The sequence below is a fragment of the Prionailurus bengalensis genome, chromosome B4 (genome assembly GCF_016509475.1).
Source record: "Prionailurus bengalensis isolate Pbe53 chromosome B4, Fcat_Pben_1.1_paternal_pri, whole genome shotgun sequence".
NCBI classification, from domain to species: Eukaryota; Metazoa; Chordata; class Mammalia; order Carnivora; family Felidae; genus Prionailurus; species Prionailurus bengalensis.
This window is the reverse complement of record NC_057358.1, coordinates 71695665-71722122: the sequence shown is the minus strand read 5'-3', so window position 1 is coordinate 71722122 and position 26458 is coordinate 71695665. Positions and strand designations below refer to the sequence as shown.

Sequence of the window (26458 nt, the reverse complement as noted above, 5' to 3'; positions counted from 1 at the left end):
AGTGTGTCAAATATACTCGTTAATCTTATTGGGTTTTTTAGTAGGTATTAAAGCAGGGCAGGCCTTAGAGCTTGCAGTGAAGGACTAGATTACATTGTGTTAGGTGAGGATGATTTCTCTTCTGGCAGAAGTTTTCACTAGTTTAATGAACACTTTTCCTTTCTTTCCAAAAAATCTAAATAAATGGAAGCACATGCCTCTTACCAAATTAGGGGGCAGCACTGACATGAAAACATAGGAGCAACAAACTTGAACTTTTGCTTTGGTGAAGGTCTCATGGTCTCTTAAGCGATGCATAAATACTGCTGTAAATTATAAATCCCAGACAAGTTACATGGATTTTGGGTGAATACAATGTGAAATGTAAAATATCAGATGTGACATACTCTGAGAAGCTGAAAGCACTGATTTTTTTTTTTTATATATAGATTGAAGCCTATTATTCATTCATCTACATTTACCAAGTGCCTAAAATGTGTCATGTGTTATGGCAAGGACTAAGGATTGAAATATCTATAATAAAAATTCTCTGTCTTAAGAAGTATATTGACTAATGGGGGGGTGGATAAGGCAATTAATGATCCCTGACAGCGTGATAAGGGCTAGTCTAATACTAACTCATGAAACATTACTCTAAGTGCTTTCCATACATTACCTTAGTTAATCCTTGCAACTCTATGAAGAACATATAAGTCCACAATCCCTTATCTACAGTTCTGAACTTCAAAACCTCCAGACAGCTCTAGAAGTTGAATGTTTATTTTCAAAATTCATTTGGAAGCAAACTTTAATCTGATATGATGCTATTTCTCATCATTGTTTATCCAATTTGATATGAATAGTCATACTTTTACTACAGAAATATTTGTTTGATTACTGAGTATTGTCCCGGATCCTTCTGGAGATTTTACTTGTGTACCATTATTATTAGTCCATTTAACGAGGAGGAAACTGTAATTTCAAGAGGTTAAATAATTTGCTCAAGATCTGACAGGTAGTAAAAGGCAGAGTCAGGATTTGATCAGAGACCATCTGACTCCAAAGTCCATAGTCTTAACTACAATATATTCTAGCTTCCAAATGTTATGATTGAATTGAGCACAAATAGTATGGGGCTTATGTAAGTTTTAAGAAAGGTTTTCTAAAGAAGGAGGCATTGTTTGGTCTGAATGGGAGGTGAATAGGAAAGTTAGGCAAAGAAAATGAGGACGGGCTTTCTGGGCAAAAAGCAGAGACCTATGTGAAATATACAGGGATTGGCTGGTATGATGGTGGGCCTTTAGAAGAGTCTCAGTAAATGATATTATGTAAAAATGATGCAATGAGAGAGTTTTGAATGGTGCACTTTGGTGAGAGCAAAGTGTCATAATGAAATCTTGATGAGTACGTGGTGCTTTGATGGCTAGTAAGAACAAAAAAAGATTAAGAGAGAAGAAGAGAGAATGGGGAAGAGAGAGATAGAGAAGATCAGATTTTATTTGAAAAGTCATTATAACAATGGTTTAGAGATGTACCAAACTGGGGACAGTGTTGTCATCATGAAGCTATTGCAGTATTCCAAAGGAAATATTTCATGCCCAAATTTTAACAACTTAAGAGTAGCAGAATGAAGATAGGGGTGGGGGCTGTGGAAATGAGAACAGTCAAGGAAGTAGAATCCAGATGAATTGGTCCCCAGATGTGGTAGTTGGGGGACGGGAAGTCTCTGGTGACCCCCCACATTCCTGATTTGGGAGGAAGAAAGCCTTAAGGATAGATTTAGGTACAGATTCACCTGTGGGTGGGAAATCTGAGAGTATTCTTCCCTTATGACCTGGATAGTCTTTTGTGAAGTTATTGATGGGGTTATGTGCCACAAGTGAGAGAGAGAGTATGGGGCAGGCGTTCGAAGAAAGAGCAGCATAGCTGCTGAGTGGAATGGAAGAGAAAGCAGGAGATGTGCACACTGTCACCACAGAATATCTTGAATATTTTGCATTAGCAAATCTCTAAATATTTTGCATGTTTAATTGAGATATACTTTATAGTTATTGACTCACTAACAAATATTCATTGGAGACTAGTTTGTGCCAGTCATTGTGTTGGATGTTGGGGGTAATTGATGAATTAGATCTAAGGTTTGCTATCTAGGTGGTTATCTGACACAGATGTTGACTAGTGAGTATTTGCTCAGTGTATTGTCACCATCAGTAGAGGAAGTTCACTTTCCTAATATGATCTTTGCTTTTATAGTTTGACTTCTTAATTCTATTTTTCTTCTTTGCCATAAAAACCAAACCAGACCAGACCAGACCAGACCAAAACAAGAATGAGAATAACAAAATTCCTAAAAGTAAGAAACCCTCTTCTATTCATCTCACCACCATCTTACTCCCAGTTGCCCAGGTTTGAAACCTGATTTATTTTGGGGCGCCTGGGTGGCTCAGTCAGTTAAGCGTCCGACTTCAGCTCAGGTCATGATCTCACGGTCCATGAGTTCGATCCCCGTGGCAGGCTCTGTGCTGACAGCTCAGAGCCTGGAGCCTGCTTCAGATTCTGTGTCTCCCTCTCTCTCTGCCCCTCCCCCACTCATGCTCTGTCTCTCTCTGTCTCAAAAATAAACATTAAAAAAAAATGCCTTATTTTCAATGCCTCTCATCCTCCTGGTTCAAAAATTGATTCACTGTGGGGCTCATCAGTTGTATGCATAAATTGACTCCCCTTCCACCATCATTTTGTCCATTCTTCTTCATTCCCTCTCTTTAACATAGTTTCATTCCAGAGAAGCATAGGGATTGGGATACAGAAAATGAATGACAAGGGTTTTGGACCTTATGGTGTGGCACTTACTTCCCAACCATTCTTCCTCCCTCCTGTAGTACTTCCTCATGCTGCACATACATTGCTCAGCACAGTGCTTGCCAGGTGATAAGCACTCATTTTCTATTTGCTTTTTGCCTATCGCTCTCCTCCTCCTTATCCTTTTGCTTCACCTCTCAGTGTTGCACAGACTCCTGTCACAACTCCCAGTAGTAACCTAACTCTGACTCAAAAGGAAAAACTGAAAGGAATAAAGAAGGACTAAAATGAGAGAGAACAATGCTGGCTTGCTAACATAGAACACCCAATTTGTTAGGGGAAGTTGGTCTCTCCTCCTCTACACATTGCTGTTAATTTCCCTAAAACTCAACTCCCATTTTATCATGCCTCTTATTTGGAAGAGGCTATTTATTGCCCACCAGATAAGTGGCAACTTATTGCCCACCAGATAAAAATCATGTGGTGTTCCTGACCCTGTCCATACTGATTCCTCATTATTCCCTATTGTTCCTCACCTGTGCCTGCTCAGCCACTTCAGGACCCTGCCACAGCTCATGCTTTTGACCTTTTGCACCTGTATTCTCTCCCCACAGGACATGCTCTTTTCCATCTTTACCCTTTTCCTGTTAAAACTGCTCCTATCTTTCAAGACTCACTTGTTTGGCCTATTTCCTACACAATACTTCCCTAGACCCCTCAGTTAATCCTCATCTCTCCTTCTTTAAGTCTCAAGAGATCATTGTTGATAGCTTGTAGCTTTTTAAAACACTGAAGGCAAATTCTGGCCTTGTCACTTCAAAGTTACATGACATTGGGCAAGATATGTATTTTCTCTAAGAAAGCTCTATATTCCCATTTGTAAAACAGGAGTAATAATAGTGCCTTCCAGGAAATGTTTCTGTGAAGATTGAAGGGGATAATGACATAAAACACTTAGTACAGTGCTTTATAGCATCTAGTAAGCACTTAGCAATTAGCTAATGGCATTATTTTTACTATTACTATTGTTTTCTCTCTTAAAGCACTAAGCACGTTCAAGAATATATCATAGTTATCTATTCATATCATCAATCCTCTAATAGTTCAAAAGTCTCTTGAGTTCATTGAGTTCATGAATCCCAGTTCGTGCATCTTTGCATCCTCTAGAGGCTAGAATAATCAAAAGGCTAGAATAACATAGAGAAGCTTCAGAAATATTCAGAAATACAAATCATTTGTTGATAGCTACAAGAATTTTGTTGCCTGACAATGTGTTTGGACAAATATAATCTCATGAGGGGCGCCTGGGTGGCGCAGTCGGTTGGGCGTCCGACTTCAGCCAGGTCACGATCTCGCGGTCCGTGAGTTCGAGCCCCGTGTCGGGCTCTGGGCTGATGGCTCAGAGCCTGGAGCCTGTTTCCGATTCTGTGACTCCCTCTCTCTCTGCCCCTCCCCCGTTCATGCTCTGTCTCTCTCTGTCCCAAAAATAAATAAACGTTGAAAAAAAAAAATTAAAAAAATATATATATAATCTCATGAAACACCAGAAAAAAAGCAAAGCAGGTTTTTTTGCTGTAAAATCAATTTGGATTACCTTCCAAAATTATTGTAAAGATACAGAGGAAATTTGCATGGGCGTTAGTTGTTCAGATTCTTGATCAAATAAGTATTAGGAAGAGAGGCTGAATGTACCAGTGAAAGGACTAGAAGAAAAGAAACCAAGCATGTCAGAGAAAAGAAGTCTGAACAAATTCCTAGATGCCAAACAAACTGAGGAATAAGAACAAGTCAGTATTGAATTGGTGTGGTCAGTGAACAGGAAACTTGAGTAGTGAATAAAAAATACTTGGGTGTTAAAAATGAGTTTTAGTTGGTTTGCTGCTAATGTGGCCACTGAACAGGGTTAAAGTATAGTTTCTTGTAGTCCCTTTAACAGTGTTAAAATTAGATTTCCATTAAAATGACACTGTGATAGATTTTTTTCTCTAATATAAAGTGAATAAGGAAGGTAATCATAAGAAACAAAAAGAACAGCTTTTGGTAAGTATGATAGCAGGTGTCTTTTTTCCTGACATAACCATTGAAGGTAGTGCATTTTGGAAATCAGAGAAATGTCTGAAATTCATTTGATTTCAGAAAAGATTATGAAAAGAGAAAGCTCTGTGAGACATTTACATTTTCTCCACAGAACTGAAACAGAAAAGAAAGGACATTGTATGGCTAATAGAGGCAAAATAAAATTTGCCACTGAAGTAGATAATATGATGAGAAAGTAACTAATATTTATCAAGTGACTCTTATTTGCCAGGGTTTTTATGCTCATCATGCAAATTTACTCTTCACAATAGTTCTAATATAGGTCTCAATCTCCTCATTTTAAACTTAGGAAGATCGGCTTACTTTCTCAAGGCCAGTGAGAACTAGGTTAAAATGGCATCAAAAATCAAGCCTGTCTAGAAAACTTCCGTATAACACTGCCTCCCTGCTATTGCTCTTTAAAATAGTACATAATTTTCCCATTTTTTTCTTCATTGTCCTTTACACTGAGTTACAGTCCTAGTACAGAACAGTTGATGGGGGACATTTTAAACCATTCAATGAATTGTAACAATGTCCCTGAGATTGAATAGTCATGAGGGCATGCATGTTTTGATTGTAGGCATATATATTGTTGGTGGCAGCAAACACAACTTCTTCATATACCAGACCATTAAATATTGGGGGTGGGGGAGGAAGGAGGAAGAAGAGGGAAGGAGGCAATTCTAGTTCTTTTTAATAGGCCCCCAAGCCCTCTGCCAATTGTTGAATTGTAATACAAAACATTCTTTAGATTCAGTTTGTGTTCATTTTGACAAGATCTGCCATAGAATGATTATTGTGTGAATGTAGTAAGGAGCTGGGGCAAGTCCAAAGAGTTGTTTAGTTTGCTCAATAGATATGGCATATTTTATCTGAGGCCTCACTGTGTTGCTATTCTTTTTAGAGTAAAACAAGAGGTCTCAGTATTATAGACCCACGGACTATCTTGTTCTCTTCCTCTTCACTAGCCAGTGTAGGTAACTACAAACTTACTTTGGTAGGAACACTTAGGAGTGAAGTTCGTGGATGAGTTTTAGCAAGCTCATGGATGTCCTAAGGCAAGCAATCTGGTCTACTGAAATATAAGAGGAAAATGACTAAGCAACTCTATATGTTTGAGATAATTCATCTTTCTAAACAAATAGTTTGATGGTTTTATTTAACAGCTTCTCAAGAGTAATTTACAGGCTGTGGACTTCCTTGCTCCAAGATTTATTCAGGCTTAAGCCTGAACGAGCTTGTTCTTAGGTTTCTAATAAGCAGATAATAGTTAAGACCCGAGGTAGGTTGTCACTATGTTTAGAGCCTTATCCTGCCACGGTCTAGGAGAGAATTTACTCATTGTAAATTTATATTCCAGGAAACACTTGGGTCAGAGAGAGCGAAGAAGCTTTCTTTGTGGCACACCTACATGTTATGATAGCTGCTGTTTTCCCAACATTTCTGTATTTGGACAGGAGAGTAGAAGATCCAGCCTAACAATATAATTCTTGTAACTGAAAAAAATCCATCAGAGGAAAAGAAAGGCTCTGTGAGAATAGTGGGCCTGCCGTGAAGGTATATTATAATTTGTTACCAAAAGAGCAGAATCTACAGTATAAAGGTGTCAGTCATAGGATCTAGTATATTGTTGGGGGGTGTAAAGCAGAATTATCCAGAAGTGGTGGGCTTTGTTACAGGGGCCCGACCAGGTGTCAGAGGAGAGGACTCCTGGATACTGGAGATGTCTCTTTGCCAAACTGCGTTAATGATGAGCTTCCAGAGATTTTTGAGTTGGAGGAATGAGTGCTTGAGTCTAAGTTCTGTGAGCTGGTCACTTTGTTTTACAGACATTTGCACTTAGCCATATTGGTATCTTCCTTTTCTTTTAAAAGCTTCTCTCACTCTTGAGAAAATGTAGATTTTAGTATGAACAGAAAGTACCTCAGTGCTTAGCCCTAAAGTGTTAAAAATACTAGATAATACAAAAAAAGAGATAACTTCCTACTTGTGAAGCAATGGAGGACTCCACATATGACAAGGAGACATTAAATGGTATAAACATTAAAACCCAAAACCTCTGGGGGCGCTGAGGTGGCTCAGGCGGTTAAGTGTCTGGCTTCAGCTCAGGTCATGATCTCACAGTTCATGGGTTCAAGACCCAAGTCAGGCTATGTGCTGACAGCTTAGAGCCTGGAGTCTGCTTCGGATTCTGTGTCTCCCTCTCTCTCTGCACCTCCCCTGCTCGCAATCTGTCTCTCTCTCTTAAAAATGAACATTAAAACAATTTAATAAATTTTAAAAAACCAAACCTCTAGACAATTGCAAAGAAGAACACATTGTGCAAAGAATCACATAATGTGATTAAAAAACACATTAGGCAACACACACACATTAAATATGTTCAGGCAGCCCTACCACATGACAGTCAATAACCTAGATTTAGGAGTCAGATGTTGTGATTCACAACTCGACCACTTACTAGCTGTGTGATCTCAGAAAAGCCACTTAACCTCTTCAAGCCTAGTTTAATTTTCTTTTTTTAAATAGTGATGATGTTTCCTAATTAATATGAAGATATTAAGTGAGATATCTCCTATTAAATGAGATAGTGTATATTACAAAGTGCCTGGTATGTCATAAGCACTAAATTGTAGCTACGATTATTACACATCATTCAGGTTGATTCAAATTTGTAAGAGGCTCAAGATTCCAAAACAAAAGGAGCAAAATACATGAATACTATTTCAATTTGGAATCTGCACCTTCCCTACATACATAAAAATATCCATGTCAAATGCTCCATTCTCCATGAAGTCATTCTTGAAATCCTATCTGACCCAACTAGAAATGACTTCTTCCCTCTTTGTTCTCTGCAGCCCTCTGTAAACAGGTTTCTTCTTTACTTCAGTATTTCTAACAATGCCCTCATGTGGCACTTGTGGTTTTGTGTCATCTCCCCAACTAAACTATAAGCTTTTGAGGGAGCTACCATTTATAATCACATTTTTAATCCCGCAAAAGTCTTAATATACAACAGACCTTGAATAAAAATTGTATTAAATCAAATTGTAGATATATTTAAATTACTTTTCACTCCTGTTTTCTGTAGTATTTGCATTTTGTATCATAGTGAAATCCTTGAAAAGAACATGTGCTATGTGTATTGTATGTCTGTGTTTGATATCATTGTAAGAAAAGCTATGTGAATTTTAACATGGCCATTTTGTCCCTAGATAGTTCATTCATTCTAGAAACAGCTCAATATGAATACCAAATTTCCAGCCCAATTTAAGTCCGACTATGACCAGATGACCTGTTGGGTGTGGAGTCTTAAAATGATTTTAGAGACATTAAGCTACTCAGGTTAGGGGTTGATCAGTGAGACTAAAATATTATTTCTGTGTGACATTTGCATTTAGATAAATCTAAGTGTACATATTATCACTTTTTATATAGAGGAATTTTAATATATTGACCCTTGTCACTGGTATGAAATCAGTTTTATATAGTACATAAACGTGCATGGCAATTATGGCACATAGGACAAATTTTTCCCCACTATTATTGTACAGTCATTGATTCTATATTTAATGTACTGTAATAATTGACAACCACATTACTTTTGTTTAGTGCTGTTTGAGTTGTGGTGTTTCCTTTCTGCATGTTTATTTTTTTCCATGTAATTTAAATTTTAAATGTATAGATAGAAAATGTGATAAATTTTGATTAAAATAACCATATGCTAGTATTTTTAATGAAGAACAGTTAAAGAGAAGTGTATTTGGTTTCAATCCTAGCTTTTACCTGGACCGTCATACTGTCATGTCACACGGACAATGAAAGGTTTAACTGAAGATGTGCAAATAGCATTCATTCCTAGGAACTGGATATTGTGAGCATCAGATCTGAAATGTCTGCTTTTCAATATACGTGAGAGAAAAATTGGAATTCATTTACTACTACACCCTGCCATGCCTCTTCTCAAACATTGTGACATAATATTGATTTAAATTTTTTCTTAATATTTCCCTCCTGATTTTATTTAATTTAACTTATTGTATGTTACAAATGTTAGAGGGAGCATGAAAAATGGAGAGGTTGCTGGTGGAGTCCTTAGGGATATGTGAGTCAGGGAAGGGGTAAGAAGTTGACATTTGACCAAAACTGGATATACAGCAGCAATAATTAACTATTTATCGAGATGACCTTATAGAATATTTGCTCCTTGCTTCATTCACATTCTGTTTTGTGGAGGGCTATCAAATTAAACTTAATTCTTCTGTGAGACATAGGCATTTTTAAAGGCTTTTCCTGAAGTCACAGTTTACTTTTAGTTGATGGTTATAAGTATAACCAAGTTTATTTTAAGTGGTGTAAAGAATTTTAAAATGATAGTGTAAAGGAATTAATATTTTGTTTTCAAAATATGTCTTGCTACCTTAATATTTGAAATATCCCTGATAAAATAAAACACCATTGTAGTAAAATTAGTAAAAAAATAAATAAATAAAAAATAAAGTTTAGATTTTTCAATAGCTTCTATTTGGCATCTAGTCTACAACTGAACAAATTGGGATTGGCTTGAATTATAATGGAAGAGGAAGTATTTCCTAGCTTTCTTCCTTTGGTCATTTATTTTTATTTTTTTAAGTTTATTTATTTTGAGAGAGAGAGCAGAGAGGGGGCAGAGAGAAGAGAGGGAGAAGAAGACAGAGAGAGAGGGAGGGAGGGATGGAGGGGGAGAGAGAGAGAGAGAGAGGGAGAGAGAGAGAGAGAGAGAGAGAGAGAGAGAGAGAGAGAATCCCAAGCAGGCTCTGTGCTCTCAGTGCAGAGCCTCACGTGGGGACAAACCCACAAACCGTGAGGTCATGGCCTGAACCAAAATCAAGAGTCAGATGCTTAATTGACTGAGCCACCCAGCCCCCTCTGGTCATTTATTCTTTTAATTACTTATTTAAGAAACATTCTTTGAATGCTGAAATGAAATACAAATAAAAATATAGAATTGTTGTCCAAAAATTAACTGTTCCTGGTGGGGCATGAAGATGGAGAATCAAGGAGAAGTAGATATTTATGATAAAATATAATAACAGAGCCTTGTATATGGTGCTAAGGAAAACAGCCAGCAGGCCCTGACTTTGCAGGAGGGGGAGAGAAGGATATTTTTGCATAAAACAACATTTTAGTGTGATCTTTAGAGGCGATAAGAGTTTGCCAGGAGAATCCATGGGGCAGACACTTCAGGCACAGGGAAGAGTATGTGTAAAGGTGTGTATTTAAAAATGTGCAAACTGTCTTTACCCTTGAATTGCTTAGGAGCACATTTACTCATTTCAGCAGTCTCGAGAGTAAATGACAACAGGGTAACCAGATCCAGGCTTGTGTAATTAATTAAAGTGTATGGGAATCATCATACTGGGTGCTAAACTGCATCTTGTTAGGCCCTTCCTCTACCCAGTGAGTTCTGTCTAATTAAGAAAACAACCAAAGCAGAGATGAAAACAGCATCAAATCAATCAGCAGCTGTCTTTAAAGAGCCTACGGCTGTCCGTATAGAGATTTATAGATTAACTGCAGCACTTTGAATTACACTGGGAAGAAAATGGGCAGCAGGTGCAAACTTCAGAGTGTAGATTTATTTTGCTTCGGGCAGCTGACCCCAGAGGTAGGTGGACTGCCCATTCCAGTCCCTCTGAAATTTTATAGTGGTCCAAGGACAGCCCCAAGCAGGAGACCCAGCTGTAATCTGGCTATTTCCTAGGTTATCATCAATGTGCTTGAATTTATAATAACTATCAAAGTTTCTGATACTAGATAATAACAGTGGAACTCTGTACAATTTGGAGAAATTCAACCAGGGATTTGGAGGATAAGGTATCTATTCATGCAATTCTAAAACCTTAGTGATTGAGAGCTCTCTTTCTTCTGAAAGATTATTGGGAATAATGTCTAAGAATTTTATTACCAGGCTAGAGTTCAAAATATTATAACTTTATACTTATATATGACACAGGGCATAATGTTAATATTTATTTAAAAAAAAAACAGAGCATTCTATTTTAGTACTTGAAATAAGTGATTTTAGTCTAATCTCAAATGAATGTGCCCAAAGCACATTTACAGGTACATTACTATTATAATATATTGTCTGCAATAATACATGTATTGTCCAGAATACGAAGAGTTCTAAAATAAAAAGCAAATATTTCTTTTTGCTTTGATGATATATATCATAGTGAATTAATAGCTCCATTAATATAAGCATATTAAAATATATATTTAATTTTAGGCCTAAGTAATAATTTTGTGAGAGACCAAGTAATAAGTAGTGCCACTGTAGGCATTTTGCTGAACTAGTTCATAAGTGTTTCCTCACTTATATTTCATTTCCTACTCATTTTGATTTTGATGTTAGATCTGATTTCTTTCTCATTTTCACTGTATTTATTCCTTACATTTACATTTTTGTTGAACACTCTGCTAGAATTCTGATGTTACCTAATACTCCTGTGAACTTGGGCAGGCGACATAAGCACTCTGAGCCACTATGGACTCATTTTTAAAATGGTAATAATGATATTGGTTATGCCTCTCTCATAGGGGTGCTGGGAGAAGCAGATGATTCAGTGTTTTCTAAAGTGTCAAGTTGTACACAGTTAAATGAAGTATCATATTGATTGCATCTTTTAAAGTATGTATTTGCACATATTATAAAGGAGAGTTGTCTTATTTAGCAGAACTCTGATACTTTCTTTCAGGAGAGAGATTCCTAAGGAGGTCAGATATTCCCCAGTAGTTTGCATGTGTATCTTTATGCCTGGCCATGTGGGTGTGGGTGTTAACTGCATCCTAACTAATTCCCAGAGCTTTAACTCCATTTTCCTACAGGCCAGGATTCACGAAGCAATATATTTCACATCCATTCCTATTACCTTTTTCATGTTACAGAGAAGAATTAGGTAGCATATTTATGTCAGGACAATAACTCCCCAAATATTAACCACAGAGATTGCATACAGAGGCTCTGGGATACACTTCTGAGAATTATCCACCCTTTCCTCTCCCCTTCTGCCATTCCTTCCTCCTCCTTGGTGGGTCTTTTGTCCAAATCCTTTTGCATGCAAGGTATGTATTTCAAGAGGAGTATGCAATACTTCAAAATATGAGCTCTTCTTTAACATAGGCTTTGTATAGGTCTGTCTGTGTTTGAAAGAAATACCATGCAGTAACCAAGATGCAGGTAGTTTAAAATACAGTCTCATTGAAAAATCTATCTTTGAGTAACAAAATTGTATTCCTCATTTCAGAACATGATGAGTGTATCACAAATCAGCACAACTGTGATGAAAATGCTTTATGCTTCAATACCGTTGGAGGACACAACTGTGTTTGCAAGCCAGGCTATACGGGGAATGGAACCACATGCAAAGGTAAAAGGTTTAAATGTCAGCCTCTCTCACATTAGGGATAAGGCAGTCCATCCTCACCTCCCTCCACCCCTTCTCATCACTGTTATCTGCCTTCTGGGTACTTCCCACAGCCACTGGGAACTTTGCAACATGGCTCATACTCTTCCCCCTGGGTTAGGTCAGTGTTTAAGCAGCCAAACTGTTCAAACAGTGTCGACTTCATGTTCCTTGACCTCCATTTCAGTGGTTTCCATCTCTGTTCCTGTCTAGCAGACCACACCCATTATCACACCCGAGCACTTTTGGACAGAACTGTTCCATCTTTGAAATCTCAGACTTCAGCTTCTTGTTGTCTTACCCCAAGTCCTTCTGCTTCCAGTTGGCCCACTCTGTTTCTTCCATGACCTTTCATCTTCTGTTTCTCTGACCCTTTTCTTTCAGTTTACCAGTCTCCTCCCATGTTTAAATACTTGTTTTTGAATCCAAACATGACAGCTATTTTTTTTTCACCAATACAGTCAACCTATTTGTTCTTTTAGCAAAATCCACTTGGAAATACCTCTATTTGGGATCAATCTGACAGTTTTTCTTCTCTACTCTTTTTTTTTAAGTTTATTTCTTTATTTTGGGAGAGAAATAGACAGAGTGTGTGAGTGGGAGGGGAACAGAGAGAGAGGGGGAGAGAATCCTAAGCAGGCTCTTCCTTGGCAGTGCAGATCCCAACGTGGGGCTCGATCCCACAGATTGTGAGGTCAGACCTGAGTGGAAACCATGAGCTCAATGCTCAACCTACTGAGCCACCTAGGTACCCCTCTACTCTCTTTTGAACTGTTGAGTAGTAAGTTAACTGGGAATATTGGGTCTCCACATGTTATAGTTTCCCATTTTAGCTGGTTTGTCAATGTCAGTCAATAATTCTTTTAAAAGTCCTGCTGAGCTCAGATTTTCATTTCCATCAGTGGATGTTCCCACAGTACTTCACCACCGTCCCCTGATACATTCTTTCACCAGTGCCCTCTTTTCTTTTATCAGATGAGCTTACCTCCTCCTTCACAATAGAGGTTCTATTTTGGAAACTGCTAACTCCCATAGGCTAAAGTCCATACTCTGTATATGTCATGTAGATTTATTTATGATTTGTATAATTTAAACATTTTAAGCTTCAAAACTTCCCATTTCTCACACACGTGCCCATTGTCCTGGAGTTTGCTAAAATCAATTTTCTATGACACTGTGTATATGGGAGGTAGGAAATAACAAGGGATGGTTGTTAATACCATGTCCCATGAGCATGAATCTTAAGACCTGGTTTATAAGAATACATTGGATGCAGATATCGATGGGCAAGAGGATTACTCTGGTTTATAAAAGTCTATGGGAATGTTTCATTTAGAGCAATGTGAACAAGGCCTACTCACTTTGAGGTCTAAATCCCACAAAGATTTTCTCAGAGATACTAGACAAATCCTGAGAAAAGCCAGAAGTTTAACGTCCATTGCATAGTGTAACTGAATGCCTAGGACTTCCTCAGAGCACCCAGATATTCTGAGAGCTTGGTGGGGAGAAGTTAATATTTCATCTGGGAGACCAACTTCTCACTCTTATTTCTATTTCACTCTGACTCCTAATTAATGCGACAAATGTTTATAGCATAAAGAACTCTTGTAATCATGAGCAGATCCAGATAGGTAATTCTTATCTTTGAAGGAAGGAGAACTTTCATGGATCCATACAGTTTTACCAGAAGTTAGGTCAACAGGCTGCCTGAATACAGATTCTCCAGTTCATGTGTGTATCCCTACTGGGAATGTCAAACGCTGAGAGATAAGTAATGTAGACATAGGATCTGAATCATTGAGTCCTGTGCTCTGTCCTTAAACATTACTCCAAAGAAGATACACATGTGGTCTAGGAGATGTACACTTTATTATTTATGAGGTTTACATTCTTAATCTCTTTGCGAATCCTTGGTGACTAGGTATTCTTTTTGCCTTGGATGAAGACAAAGACTTATGACCAAAGAAGGTAAATGGCCTCTTTGTGTCCCTTCCTTTAACTCAGCAGCAGAATCTTGGATTGCTACATTTTACCACTCAAAGAAAGTACATCCTAACTAATGAGAGGAAGCACATGCCAGAAAAATTGCGAGAAAGCTTTTATCCCAATGCCTGGAAAAAGCTGGTCTAACTCATCCATTACAGACCAGGGAATGGCCCCTGAGATTCACAGAGCCAAAGAATAAGCTGAGGTGGAAACGGAAGCATCTAAGGGTACTCAGTCTCACCCATCTTGTTTTTCTCACCTTCTTTGAATCAGGCGGCACATCTCAAAAGGTCTCACTTGCAATAGCTCGGATTTTGGCTCCCTTTCCTAGTCACAGACAAATTCCCCTCACTCACAAACCTACTCTAACACAGCAAGATTTGCAGTGCCTTTGCCCCTGATCCTGGATCCTGACCTGTCCTCAGTAGAGGACACTAAGGCTCTTCCTGAAGACCACTACAGCAAATTCTTAACCATTGGCCAGTTCATCACTTGGATTTAGAAATTATGTGAAAGCTGGGGCATTTCTCCAATACTCTGGCACTTTGGCCAGAGTTTCATAGGAGTCAGTCATTTCCTATTTCGTTATCATTCTCTAGATGGTGGTTTTCTCCTTAAGAAAACTCTAGGATAGCTGCCTTTTTTTTTTCTTCAGGTTGACAATGAGATGCAACTCTAATTCTAATGTGCTTCCTGTTGTGTAAGATTACTGCTTTTTGTTAAAAGAAAGTTTAGTGTGTCGTTTCACAGGTGAAATATTTCTTTACCATTGAAAAGAGTACTGTTTTACAAATTGGGTTGAAGTTTCTTGCCTGCATGGAAGATATTATATGAATTTGAAGTTATAATACCATATATAATTTGACGTCCACATCTCCAAGGGAATGAAGAAAAGCTAGGCTTGAAGTATCTTGAACTACTCAATTTTGAAGTATGAAAGTCATGTATCTGAATTATTTCTAGCATTTTGCAAAGACGGCTGTAGGAACGGAGGAGCTTGTATCGCCGCTAATGTGTGTGCCTGCCCGCAAGGCTTCACCGGACCCAGCTGTGAAACGGGTAAGACTATCATTCCATCTTCTAGAAAATGAGTTTTTATGCCAATGTACAAAGTAATCCATGAGGAAAATAATGTTTCAAGTTTCAAGTGTCTCTCAAAGCTTGGAACTATTAATAAGGAAGTCCTAGGAGGTAGGACGTGGGAAGTTTCAGTGATGCATATTCACTGGGCGTTTCCCCAAAGTCGTTCTATAGAGGTTTTGCAGCTATTATAACTAGAAGAATATTGAACATTTATAGAAAGGTGTGTGGATTTTATGACTTCATAATTCATTTTACTCATTTGGAGCCCATTTTTTCTGGGATCTGTATGACTATATTAAAGCACATTATTCAAGTTCATGGCCAACACACTTCCTAGGACATGCTACCTCCTCCATGCACGTTTGAGAATTTTTTAAAAAAAGTTTTTACCTGAATCATTCAATATTCATTCATTGTTGTTTATTTAAAAGGTATTTAAAGTTTCCTACCTTTTAATTATTCCTAATCCAAGTTCATTTTGAACTCAGTCTGCTGGATACTAATACTAGAAACTAATATATATATTAAACATTATTTAATATATATATTAAAACATGCCATGAAAATACTAGCTCTTAACTAAAATCATATCAGTAGTAGTTTTGTTGCTTTGGGTAAGTGGGTTCTAATAGTAGATGACCCCAGAATGTCCATTATTCTCCCTAAGAGAAAGCTGCTACCTCCGGTGACTGGTGGTTACCATCTTACATTACTTTCCATAAATCTCATTACAATAGATATGGTGCAATTCCTGCTTCCATTCGACCTGCAGAGTCTGTTTTAATAAAGACACTGACAGATAAGAATGTGAGACAGAAAATGTTCTGGACCATTTGGGAACTGAAAAGTTTCCTGAATAGGTCCTACCACTGTGCACAGAAGGATGCCCACAGAAGGGCTTGCGTCACTAGATTGTTTCTTTCTATAAGTACCTCTCAGTGATGTTCTTCAAACTTCAATGACTGACTATTTGGTTACAAAGATCTCTAATAGAAAATGGATAGTGTCCATCTTTGATATGTAGGACTCTTTCATAAGGGGATTATTTCCTAAATCAGAAGTTCCCAAACTTAGTGAGCATGTGACTTACCCATAAGTCTTATTAACTTGTTAAATATGCAGATTTCTGGTAATTAACTATCATAGGATTTACTAGATCAAAATCAGGCACTTCTAGTGCAGTCATTCTACAATGTTTCTATCCCATAGTCTCCACCAGTACACCCAAGCACATCAGGTACTGTGGTCGTCCTGTATATCAACACCTGCGGTGACCATATTTCCTGAATACAGTATTTGGTACTGCTTCTGGTGCAGTTGTGATCAGAAATACTGGCTTTTTCATGGCACTGAAATGGTGTATGATTTTGAAATAAAGGCTGTCCCAGAAAATCTGAGATGAATAATGGCCATGCCAATTCTGCGTATCATTCTTCCACTAGGAAAAAAAAAGGGTTACATGTGAGATTGTGAAAATCTGGAATGGTATAAGATTGATCTGAGCAATGTAAAATTTAAAACTAGGGAGTTAAATATAACCCAACAGAATATTTAGCTTTCTCTAATTATCTTTGAACTTTCAGTCTATAAGAAGACGATCCCAGACTTACTCTAAGTAGCTGTCTATAACAGCCAAGGGCTTTGAGAAGGACAAACAGATATGGGTTCAAAATCTAGTCCTACCATTTACTTGTTATGTGACCTTGGGCAAGTTACATTACTTCTCAGTGTCTTATACTATCTATACATCACCTTACTCTTCACAAGTCTCTTACAAGATAGGTATTATATCCATTTAAAAAAATATATTGGGTTCAGAGTGATTAATTTTTTTCCTAAGGCCATAGAGTTAACAGCTGAATACAAAATACAAAGGTCTTTCTAACTGGCAAACCCAGGCTTTTTATCTATATCAATGTGGTTTTTAAATTTCTTCTGAATTAATTCTAATGACAGAAGAGAGAGAATGTCTTCATCCAGAGCCATCCTGAAAAGGCCTACCAAAAGGGTAAATAAAATTTCATCAAAAATTATGTTTTTTTCCTAAAAATCCATTCATTTCTATTCGATAACACGTGAAAACATTTAACTTACCTACTACCCTTGAGTTAAGTTGGTGCTCTAAGACAATGGGTCATGGTTTATCTCTGCCTTCTAGCACCTCTTGGCCCAAGACCATATTTCACTATTTGAGAAGCAAGACATTCCTGCCTCCTATCTGAGAAATTGTCAGGATAACACTTGTTTCAAAGCATCTGTCCCAGCTATTGCTCCAGGTTATATCCTAACCCCTCACCTTACACCATTTTTGTTGACGTAGTTATAAATAGAAGTTGTGTCATTTAAAAAATAACTTTGGAGGAGAACCACGTGAAATAATCTGTTCACCCATTTATTCAACATTTATTTAGGCTCATTTATATGCTGAGCACTGAACTAGAAACAGGATATAGCGGTGAACATAGGTCCTATCTGCATGGAGATTATGATCTAGTTGAGTTAGAGGGACTATAAACAGGAAAATAAATAAATATGTAAAATATTGTCAGGTAGTAGTTGCTATAAAGAAAACTAAAGCAGGGACACCTGGGTGGCTCAGTCGGTTAAGCTTCTGACTTCAGCTCAGGTCATGATCTCACGGTCCGTGAGTTCGAGCCCAGTGTCAGGCTGTATGCTGACAGCTCAGAGCCTAGAGCCTGCTTTGGATTCTGTGTCTCCCTCTCTCTCTGCCCCTCCCCTGTTCATGCTCTGTCTCTCTGTCTCAAAAATAAACAAACATTAAAAAAATTTAAAAAAAAATAAAGAAAACTAAAGCAGATAGTGTAAAATTATTTTTATTACCTATAGACTTTATGTATGACGAGTATTGTTATTATTGGTATTTACTTCATTACTAAAGGTTGCTAACATCAGCTTCTGTACACTTCCCAAAATTTCAGTGATTAATACAAAAAGTGTTTGCTCACTCACATCTCAGTTTGATATGTCAAATGTGGTGTTGGGGAGAGCTGAGGAGCATTGGGATTGAGCCTGCTTAAGCCAGGGGCCCTGGTTGTTGCCATTTGATGAAGTATGCCCAACACACTGCCTCTAACACCAAAGAGAAGAGGGACCATAGATGTGAAAGCATGGAGAATACATACCCAGTGTTACCTCAGACCAGAAGTAACATACATGTCTTTTCCTCTCACATACCATTGGTAAGAACTCATCACATGGACTTGAGGAGTTGAGAAAATGTAGTTCAGCTGAATGTCCAGGAAGATGAAACTGGTCTGTGACCATTACGCCAGTCTTTTGTCTTAGGTGCTGTCTGGCATTGCTATACTATTTACTCTGAACAATCAAACCATTTTCGACATTGTCTCATCTACTCAGGGAAGAACTCTGAGTGACTTCCTTCTTTAATCACTGCCTTCTTTCCACCTCTGGTAGGGATCCTTAACTTGAAATTCCCGGACACCTGCAAGTCTATGGATGGACTTTGGGGGTCCATGAATTCCCTGAATATATATGCATGTGTACATTTTTCTGCAGAAAGAATTCAGAGCTTTTAAAGATTGCAAATGGGTTCTATAATTTCTAAATAGTTATGAACCACTAGGGAGAGAATCTTCCATGATTCATAAAGAGAACTAACTGCTATTTGATTCTGTAGAAGGTGATACAAATGTAGATATCCAATACCTTCCAGAGTTTCTTTGGGGACCTTTAATCTCGAGACCCCACACTGAATCCATCATCTCATGACTCTTGCCTTATCTCTTCTATTCCCGAAACCTGGTTCTTCACTTCTTGTCTTTATTTCAGTGAGTGGCCTTACCCACCAAGTTTTGTTGGCCAACAAACCAAGAATCACCTCCTCCCCCCATCTCTTTTCACTTTCACATCTAATCAAGTCCTTTTGATTCTCTTTACTAGGATCCTTTTTTTTTTTTTTTTTTCCATTCTCTCTGGTAGTACAGTAGTTTAGGGCTCTGAGGTTTATCTCTCTCCAGTCCATTCTTCACAGAATATCTGAGCACATATCTGATCGTATCACTCCATAGTGAAAAAAAAAAAAAACACATTAGCATCCTCCGGTGACCTCACATTTCTTAACATGACCTATATGGCCCTTCAAGATTTGTCTCCTGCTTATCTACCCAGCTTTCACCCTCTTGTCCCTCTGTCTCCTCACCTCATTTACAGCCCCAGGCATTGACTCTCATGGACGTAAAGCATGTATCTTGTTCACTTTTGAATCTTCAAAACATAGTATAAGGCCTGCACCTTATTATTCAAGGTGCTCCGTGAATATTGGTGAATAAATAAAGACATAAATGAGTGGTCAATTAAATGAGGAGGTAAAAGATGTGCTTGCATCCATATTAGCTGGACTTTATTGAACATTGGTTTAAAGAGGTCTTCAGGGTCATCTGGTCCTAAAGTCTGAGATGGCAGATGAGGTCACTAAGGCACAGAAGGGTGAAGGAACTTATATAAGTTGTTTCATTATAGATACTGATCTGCAATTTAGAACTCAGGTCTTCTGACTCCTAGTCTAGTGTTTCTCTGCTCCTTCCTTCCTTCCCTCCCTCTCCCCTTCCTTCCTTCCTTCCTTCCTTCTTCTTTCCATCCTTCTTATGCCATGCTCTATGTTCAGGAATTTATCCTAGTATCATCTCTCACGAGGTCTGGGCTTTTTCTTATGCCCACCCCTTCAACTGCCAAATATTTCTGTTGTCTTTATTGGTGAAGACTGTGGCAGTTTTTCTCTCCCAAGGTAGAGAAAGCATCAGGACTGTCAAGATTTGTAAGTGTAGGAATGGCCTAAATTTTGGCCTGCTGGAGCTGGATACTGCCTGATAGCTTAGAAAGGGGACTGATTTCCTGGCCCCAGTGGCCCTCTGTTGAGCCCTCACAATGGAATTGCTGAGCATGAGGTAATAGGATTTACTAGTTTCTTGAAAGACAGTCTAAATATGCATGACATTTACCAACCCTCGTTACTATATTGAGGTCTCTCCTGTACCCCCTCCCCTTAATTTATTTATTCTATTTCTGCATCAGTGTATCTTAGTGGAATGGTTGAATCTACTTACCAACTTCACAAAGAGGCTGTTATGTATATCTTCGGAGTAAAATTAATTTTTCATGGCCTTCTTTTTTAGCCACTGTGTAAAATCACCCACATGTACAGCATAACTTCATTTTTAATTAAACATCCTAATATTCCATCAGGTGTTTAACTTGGATTTAGCTGGGTGATTATTTCTTGGATAACTCAATAAAATGTATTAGAAACCTATGTGCTGAGGTTTAACAGCTCTCTCATTGCCATACTGTATTTATTGCACAATCACTAAGCCTCAGCAAACATGTGTCTGATGATCTGATTAATATGCAAAGCTGTCTTAGTGTACTGAAAATAAATCTTTCAGTCATGATTTAAAGCATAACTCTAAAAGATGTGAGAGTCTCCTATAAGTAACTGCCAACTTAAATCAAATTAAAACGTTTATAACTGGGAAAAAGTTGGTATCAAATGGCAACGCTAAAAAAAGATATGCTGTGATATCAAAGAAAAGGAGATCTGACGTTTTGGTGATAAATGGCTCTTTTTTTCGGTGTGTAAAATAATGGGTTTCTTAGCCACAGATCAAAACATGAGATGGGATTTTAATTATTTTTAGTGAGTATTTAAATGAATATAAACTCAAGTTGCATTCCTGTTTGTGTAGCTTTTTAATATCTGTAGCTTCAAAATGATAAAAATTAAGCGTGAGGCTTATATGAATGTTGCTTTACTTCAAAGGTGACTATATATTGATTGAGGCTGATTGATTTTTAAAAGTCTACATTATTACTGTTATAGTGTAGGTAGTAAAAATCCTTTAATTCATTTATACTAACAAAGTTATTTTGCTAGTAGTAGGTACAGTTAGCATTTATTATTAATGTCAAATTGTGTTATATTTCCTGATATGGTTAAATTAGCACATTTTTCACCATTAACAGAACATATTGATTTAGTTTCATGATCATGTAGCTTTCTTTTAAAGGCATATTTTTCAGAAGCTTACATTATTTTATATCATTTTACGTGCAAAGACAAGAAAATCAGAAGCAAGGGAAAATTCAAAACATTTCTGTTATAGCATACCTTTTTTTCCCCAAAATGACTCAGTGAAATTCTAGAACCAAAACGTATATCTTTTTTGTGGGAGAAGAGAATTTTAGTAAAAATTTGGAGATAATACAGTTAATAAGGAAAGAAAAACTTTAGCTACCTTTGCTTTACTAGTAAGGATGATCTTTTTTAGTATTCTTTTGAATGTATTTTGCTCTAACTAAATACAAATTTTACATATATAAATCATTAAATAAACTTTATTGTAATAAAGAAAACCTGGGATGAAGGAAGTTCACCTTCTGATCCTTCACAGTGTCTGTTAAAATCACTTTTTCAGATTTGAATTGCTCAAGGGAAGAGACAAGACACAGAACCAATCATTTAGTGTCTTGTGTAATGTGGGATCCATACCCATGGAGGGATCTGTTAATTTCCCTAAGATAGAATCTCCAGTCATACTTGCTAAGATGCTTCTGGTCTTTAAACTCGGTATCTAATGATAAAGTGATTGTATTGCATTTGATGGATGAATGTGTTTTCATGGACTTTGGATAAATTAGGGATTTAGGTCTCAATGTGACTTTTTCATATCATAAATTTTAAAAAGGAAAAAGAAGAAGAAACCAAATAACTCTCACTGTAGGCTTTTTGACCATGCACTGCTTATGACTTAACTTGAGTACCTAAGGTATACCTTCTTTTTATGTAGGTGATCCTTAATTTTTTTTTTAATAACTCTATAGTTGATTAATATTATCCCAAGCCCTAGTCTTCTTGGAAACATTTAACATAGTGGTCAAGAATATAAAAATTGAAGTTAGAGAGACATCAACCGGCATGAGTCCTAGCTCTACTGTTGACTAGCTGTGTGACCTTTTCTATGTTACTTCATTTTTCTATGCCTTTATTTTCATATGTATGAAATGAAGAATGATAATAATATCTGCCTTGTGGGTTTGTTCTGGAAATTAAGTTGAATAATGCAAGTAAGGCATACCGCATCATTCTGGAATGTGATGAGTAATGAATGATGCCTGATGTGATTGTATTGTACATTGTGAGTAAAATTTTATGTACAGAAATATTTGAAGCTTTTGTACTCCTTTGAGTTAGCTGGAGATATTCTGAGATATTATAAAGTAAGGGTTAAGAAAAAGAAATGATTCTAATTTTCCTGATTCACTTATAAACCAATTTTAAGTATAGTTTTACTACATTTTAATGCTGTAAGATCTTTAATGTAGCAATTTGCATTCTTTACTTTTACTTAAAATTGCTTTTAGTTCTAATGCAAATCTTAAAAATTCATGTTTTATGGAAATCTAAGTCTTTGTACTATTCAAAAAGTAGTTAAAAGTTCTCAGTGTTAAATCTCAAAGTCATTTTTCCAAGTCCTTCAGGTTAATTGGAAAAAATCTTACTCTTTCCATGTATCAGTCATATATAATAGATAACAATTCTGATGGGGAAATAGTTCAGACTCTTTTATTGTAAGGCCTACTTAATTAACATTGGAAATGAGGACACATCGTGGAGTTTATGTAAGGGGAAAAAATAGCTTTCAAGCTGTTAGAGGGCAGGTCTCCAAGAAAAAAGACTAGTGGAATTATTTCAGAATTTGGAAAAGATCTTCACTTTCACTTTAAAAATATTAATGATTTTTTCAATGGTGTCTTATGAATATATTTATTATATTATGTCCTTGAATTCCTAAAAGCCATTCCCCCCCTTATGTTTTCTTACTCGAGACAAAGTCATTTTTATGTTTTATTTGATATAATTCTAAAAATAACTGCATACTTCATTAATATTTTCAACAAGTAGCATATGTATATGGTATAAAATTTAAAAAGACAAAGATCATACAATGAAAAGTAAATTTTCTTTATACCCTTTTACTAATCATTGCTTCCCCCCACCTTAACAATATATCTTGGGATTCATATTATCATTACATCCTCACTAGACAGAATGATTCAAATAAGAAAACATCTTATAGGAGCCTGCTGTCATTCAAATAGCAGACTTTTAACTTGTAACTCTATGGTTACTAATAAAAACGCATATCTTGAGGACCAGATCTTTCTCTTCCTTTGGGCATCCCTATGTTGGAAATGTTCTGTAAACTAAATTTAAAAATTCTAATTTTTTTACCTAGATAAGCTGACGAACTTTTATTGATTACAGGTATAGGGAGAAGAGACTTGATATCCTGAAGAAACATTACAATGTGATAAAGACATGATATCTGGGTCTTAGTCTTCTTTCATTCAGAATATATCAAGGATGCAACGTTTAATGATACTCAAATTATTTTTGTTTCTTGCATTCTATTTCTTTCTTCTGTATGTTGTTTCTTCCTTCCTGAAGGACCTATGTTAGTAGTCTCTTGTAGTAGATCTCTTAGTGGCAAACTCTCAGTATTGGTCTGAAATGTGCTTTATGCCATTTTTACTCTTAGGTTAGTTAGGTGTTGATTTCTAGATTGTTCTCTCTAGAAGAACTGTGAAGGAAGTATTCCATTGCTTTTCTAGCCTCAGGTTTCTGTTGAGAAGTCTACTGTCAGTTCGATTGTAATTCATTTGAAAAAAATTTTTGCTCTATTTGCTTTTAAGATCCCCCTTTCCTTGGGGTTTGTGGTTTAAATGCTTTGAGCCTAGGGATGAATTTATTTTTACTTATCTTGCTCAAGGATTCTTTAGATTATTGAATTGGAAGAGTCATCTTTTTCATCCATTTTGGAAAACATATAGTTTTATCTCCTCAAATATTGTTTCTCTCTCATTCTTTTTATTCTTTCCTCCTGGTTTTCCTATTGGATAGATGTTGGTGCTTTTCTTTCTAAGTTTCTTCTACCTCCTTTGGTATTTTCCATCTCTTTATCCCTCAGTGCTGTGCCCTTTGCGATTTCTTCATATCTATTCCCAGTGTATCAGTTATCTCTTCAGCTTTGTCTAATCCTTTGTTTAGCTGATCCATTGAGTTTTTTTTAGTTCAATACCTGCCCTTTTCATTTCTAAAAGTTCTCTTTTTCAGATTTTTAGTACTTCTTCCCTTTGTTCTTATTCTTTTCTTGTGATTTTCCTTCTTTTAAGTCTTTAATAATTTTAAACATGCTTACATTACATTGTAATCTTTATCCATCTGCAGTTGAAGAGGCTCTAAATCTGCCTATTCTTATGCTTGCTGACTCTTGCCCATGATGTAGTATTTCCTAGTGTGTTTTATACTTTTGATGTCTGACCTTATCTTCATTGAAGATTTACCTGTGAAACCTGAGGTCTTTTCTCTCCAGAGAAATTTTGCAGGTATGCCAGGAATATTACAACTGATATTTGTATTGATTTCTTTGCCAAGTGGTATACCACACTAGTGACGTAAATTTGAATTTTAAAACTCTGTAAGAAAACATTTTTTTCTCCCCAGCCAAGTATAGGCAAAAATAGAGTGTCTCCCCATATTCTCTTGTGCTAGAGGGTGTTTTATTTGTGTGTGTGTGTTTCTATCCTACACTCAAACTAAAGAGGAGCCCTTTAAGGATCCTGCTTTGTGCTGAAGTCTTGGACCTTGTATAGGACCAAGTCCTCTCTGCTGTCACTGTGTGAGTCATAAAATCCAAATCTGGTATTCAGCTTCCTCATGGGCTATATAGGAATTTCCATTTTTTTAAATGAGCTAAGTTATGAATTTAATATGATACATTTTTAAGCCATGTGCTTATAGAAAGATTTTTAGGTTATGCAGTTCTCAGTATTGCTGGAATTGGAAAGAAAGTTACATAAGTATGATTTTGTTGATGCTCTTTGAAGCAAAAAATTCTGGTCACTTATAAATCTGCAGACATTGAGGGAAAATTCATGGTGGCACAGTGAAAATGGGTGGAACATGGGAAGAAACAATAGGAAGAGGACCAACTTTATGGAATTTACTAGGAATGGAGCTGGGGATGTGGCTACTTTTTTTTTTAAATGTCTTTATTTATTTTTTAGAGATTTTTTAGAGGTAGGGGAGGGACAGAGAGAGAGGGAGACACAGAATTTGAAGCAGGCTCTAGGCCCTGAGCTGTCAGCACAGAGCCTGACATGGGGCTCAAACTCATGAACCAGGAGATCATGACCTGAGCTGAAGTCAGACACTTAACCGACTGAGCCACCCAGGTGCCCCATGGCTACTTCTTTCTCTTCACTAAATTGCTGATGTTTCTGAGAACAGTCTGTACTTCTTTCTAAGGGGTTTTTATCAATGGTCAGTTTCCATTTCTTTCTTCATATAAGCTTTCCAGAAGAAACCATGGAGATACAGGTACAATAAACCCATAACAATCAGCTTTTTTTTTTTCCATAGCAGTCAGCTTTATCACTGATAGGTGACTCTCTTCCTTAAGAACTCACTGTTTTTTGAGAGAATAAAATATATTCTAGGTAATTTTTTTTTTGGTTTAAATGAAAATGTGCACAGGGATGGAGTTAATCAAATATAGGTTTAGAGTCAAGTCAAAGAAGATGAATCAAATTTGCAAATAACATGAATTGGGAAGGGTAGTTAATAGGACAAAAGACAGAACAAAGATTCGAAGTTATTCAGATTTCAGGAACAATGGGAATGAATGAGGACTATGCCATGTAACACACAGGTAAAAGTATCTCTTTTAGTTGTCCCTCTTGCAGCTCAAATCAAGCTACACTGCTTCTACCAGTTTTATTTTGAGGTTGTTAATTCTGATCTTTTACATCTTGGGCCTACGTTCATTGTGTCCTTTGCCATTCCCTTGTTTTTCTTCTTTAGTTGGCTTCCCCCACTCCACTTCCTTTTTCCTCCATTCCCTTCCACTGGAGGATGTGTTCCTTGAAAGTAGAGGTGAAACCTACGATTTCTCATTTTTCATAGGGCTTAGCATCACGTTTTTCATTGAGTAGGCAGGCAATAAATATTAATAAAATGTAAGTACACTCTTGCCTTTGGGTTAAAA

The 26458-nt window shown here is 36.9% G+C and overlaps 1 protein-coding gene across 4 annotated transcripts in view; it reads left to right on the top strand.

The window, feature by feature from the left end:
• Positions 1–26458, top strand: part of NELL2 (neural EGFL like 2) — a 338935-nt gene that overhangs the window by 223921 nt on the left and 88556 nt on the right. For all 4 annotated transcript variants that reach the window (XM_043563469.1, XM_043563471.1, XM_043563468.1 and 1 more), the window contains 2 exons: positions 12147–12269; positions 15255–15350. In XM_043563469.1, coding sequence (XP_043419404.1) covers positions 12147–12269; positions 15255–15350 — 219 coding nt within the window. The remainder of the gene's footprint in view (positions 1–12146; positions 12270–15254; positions 15351–26458) is intronic.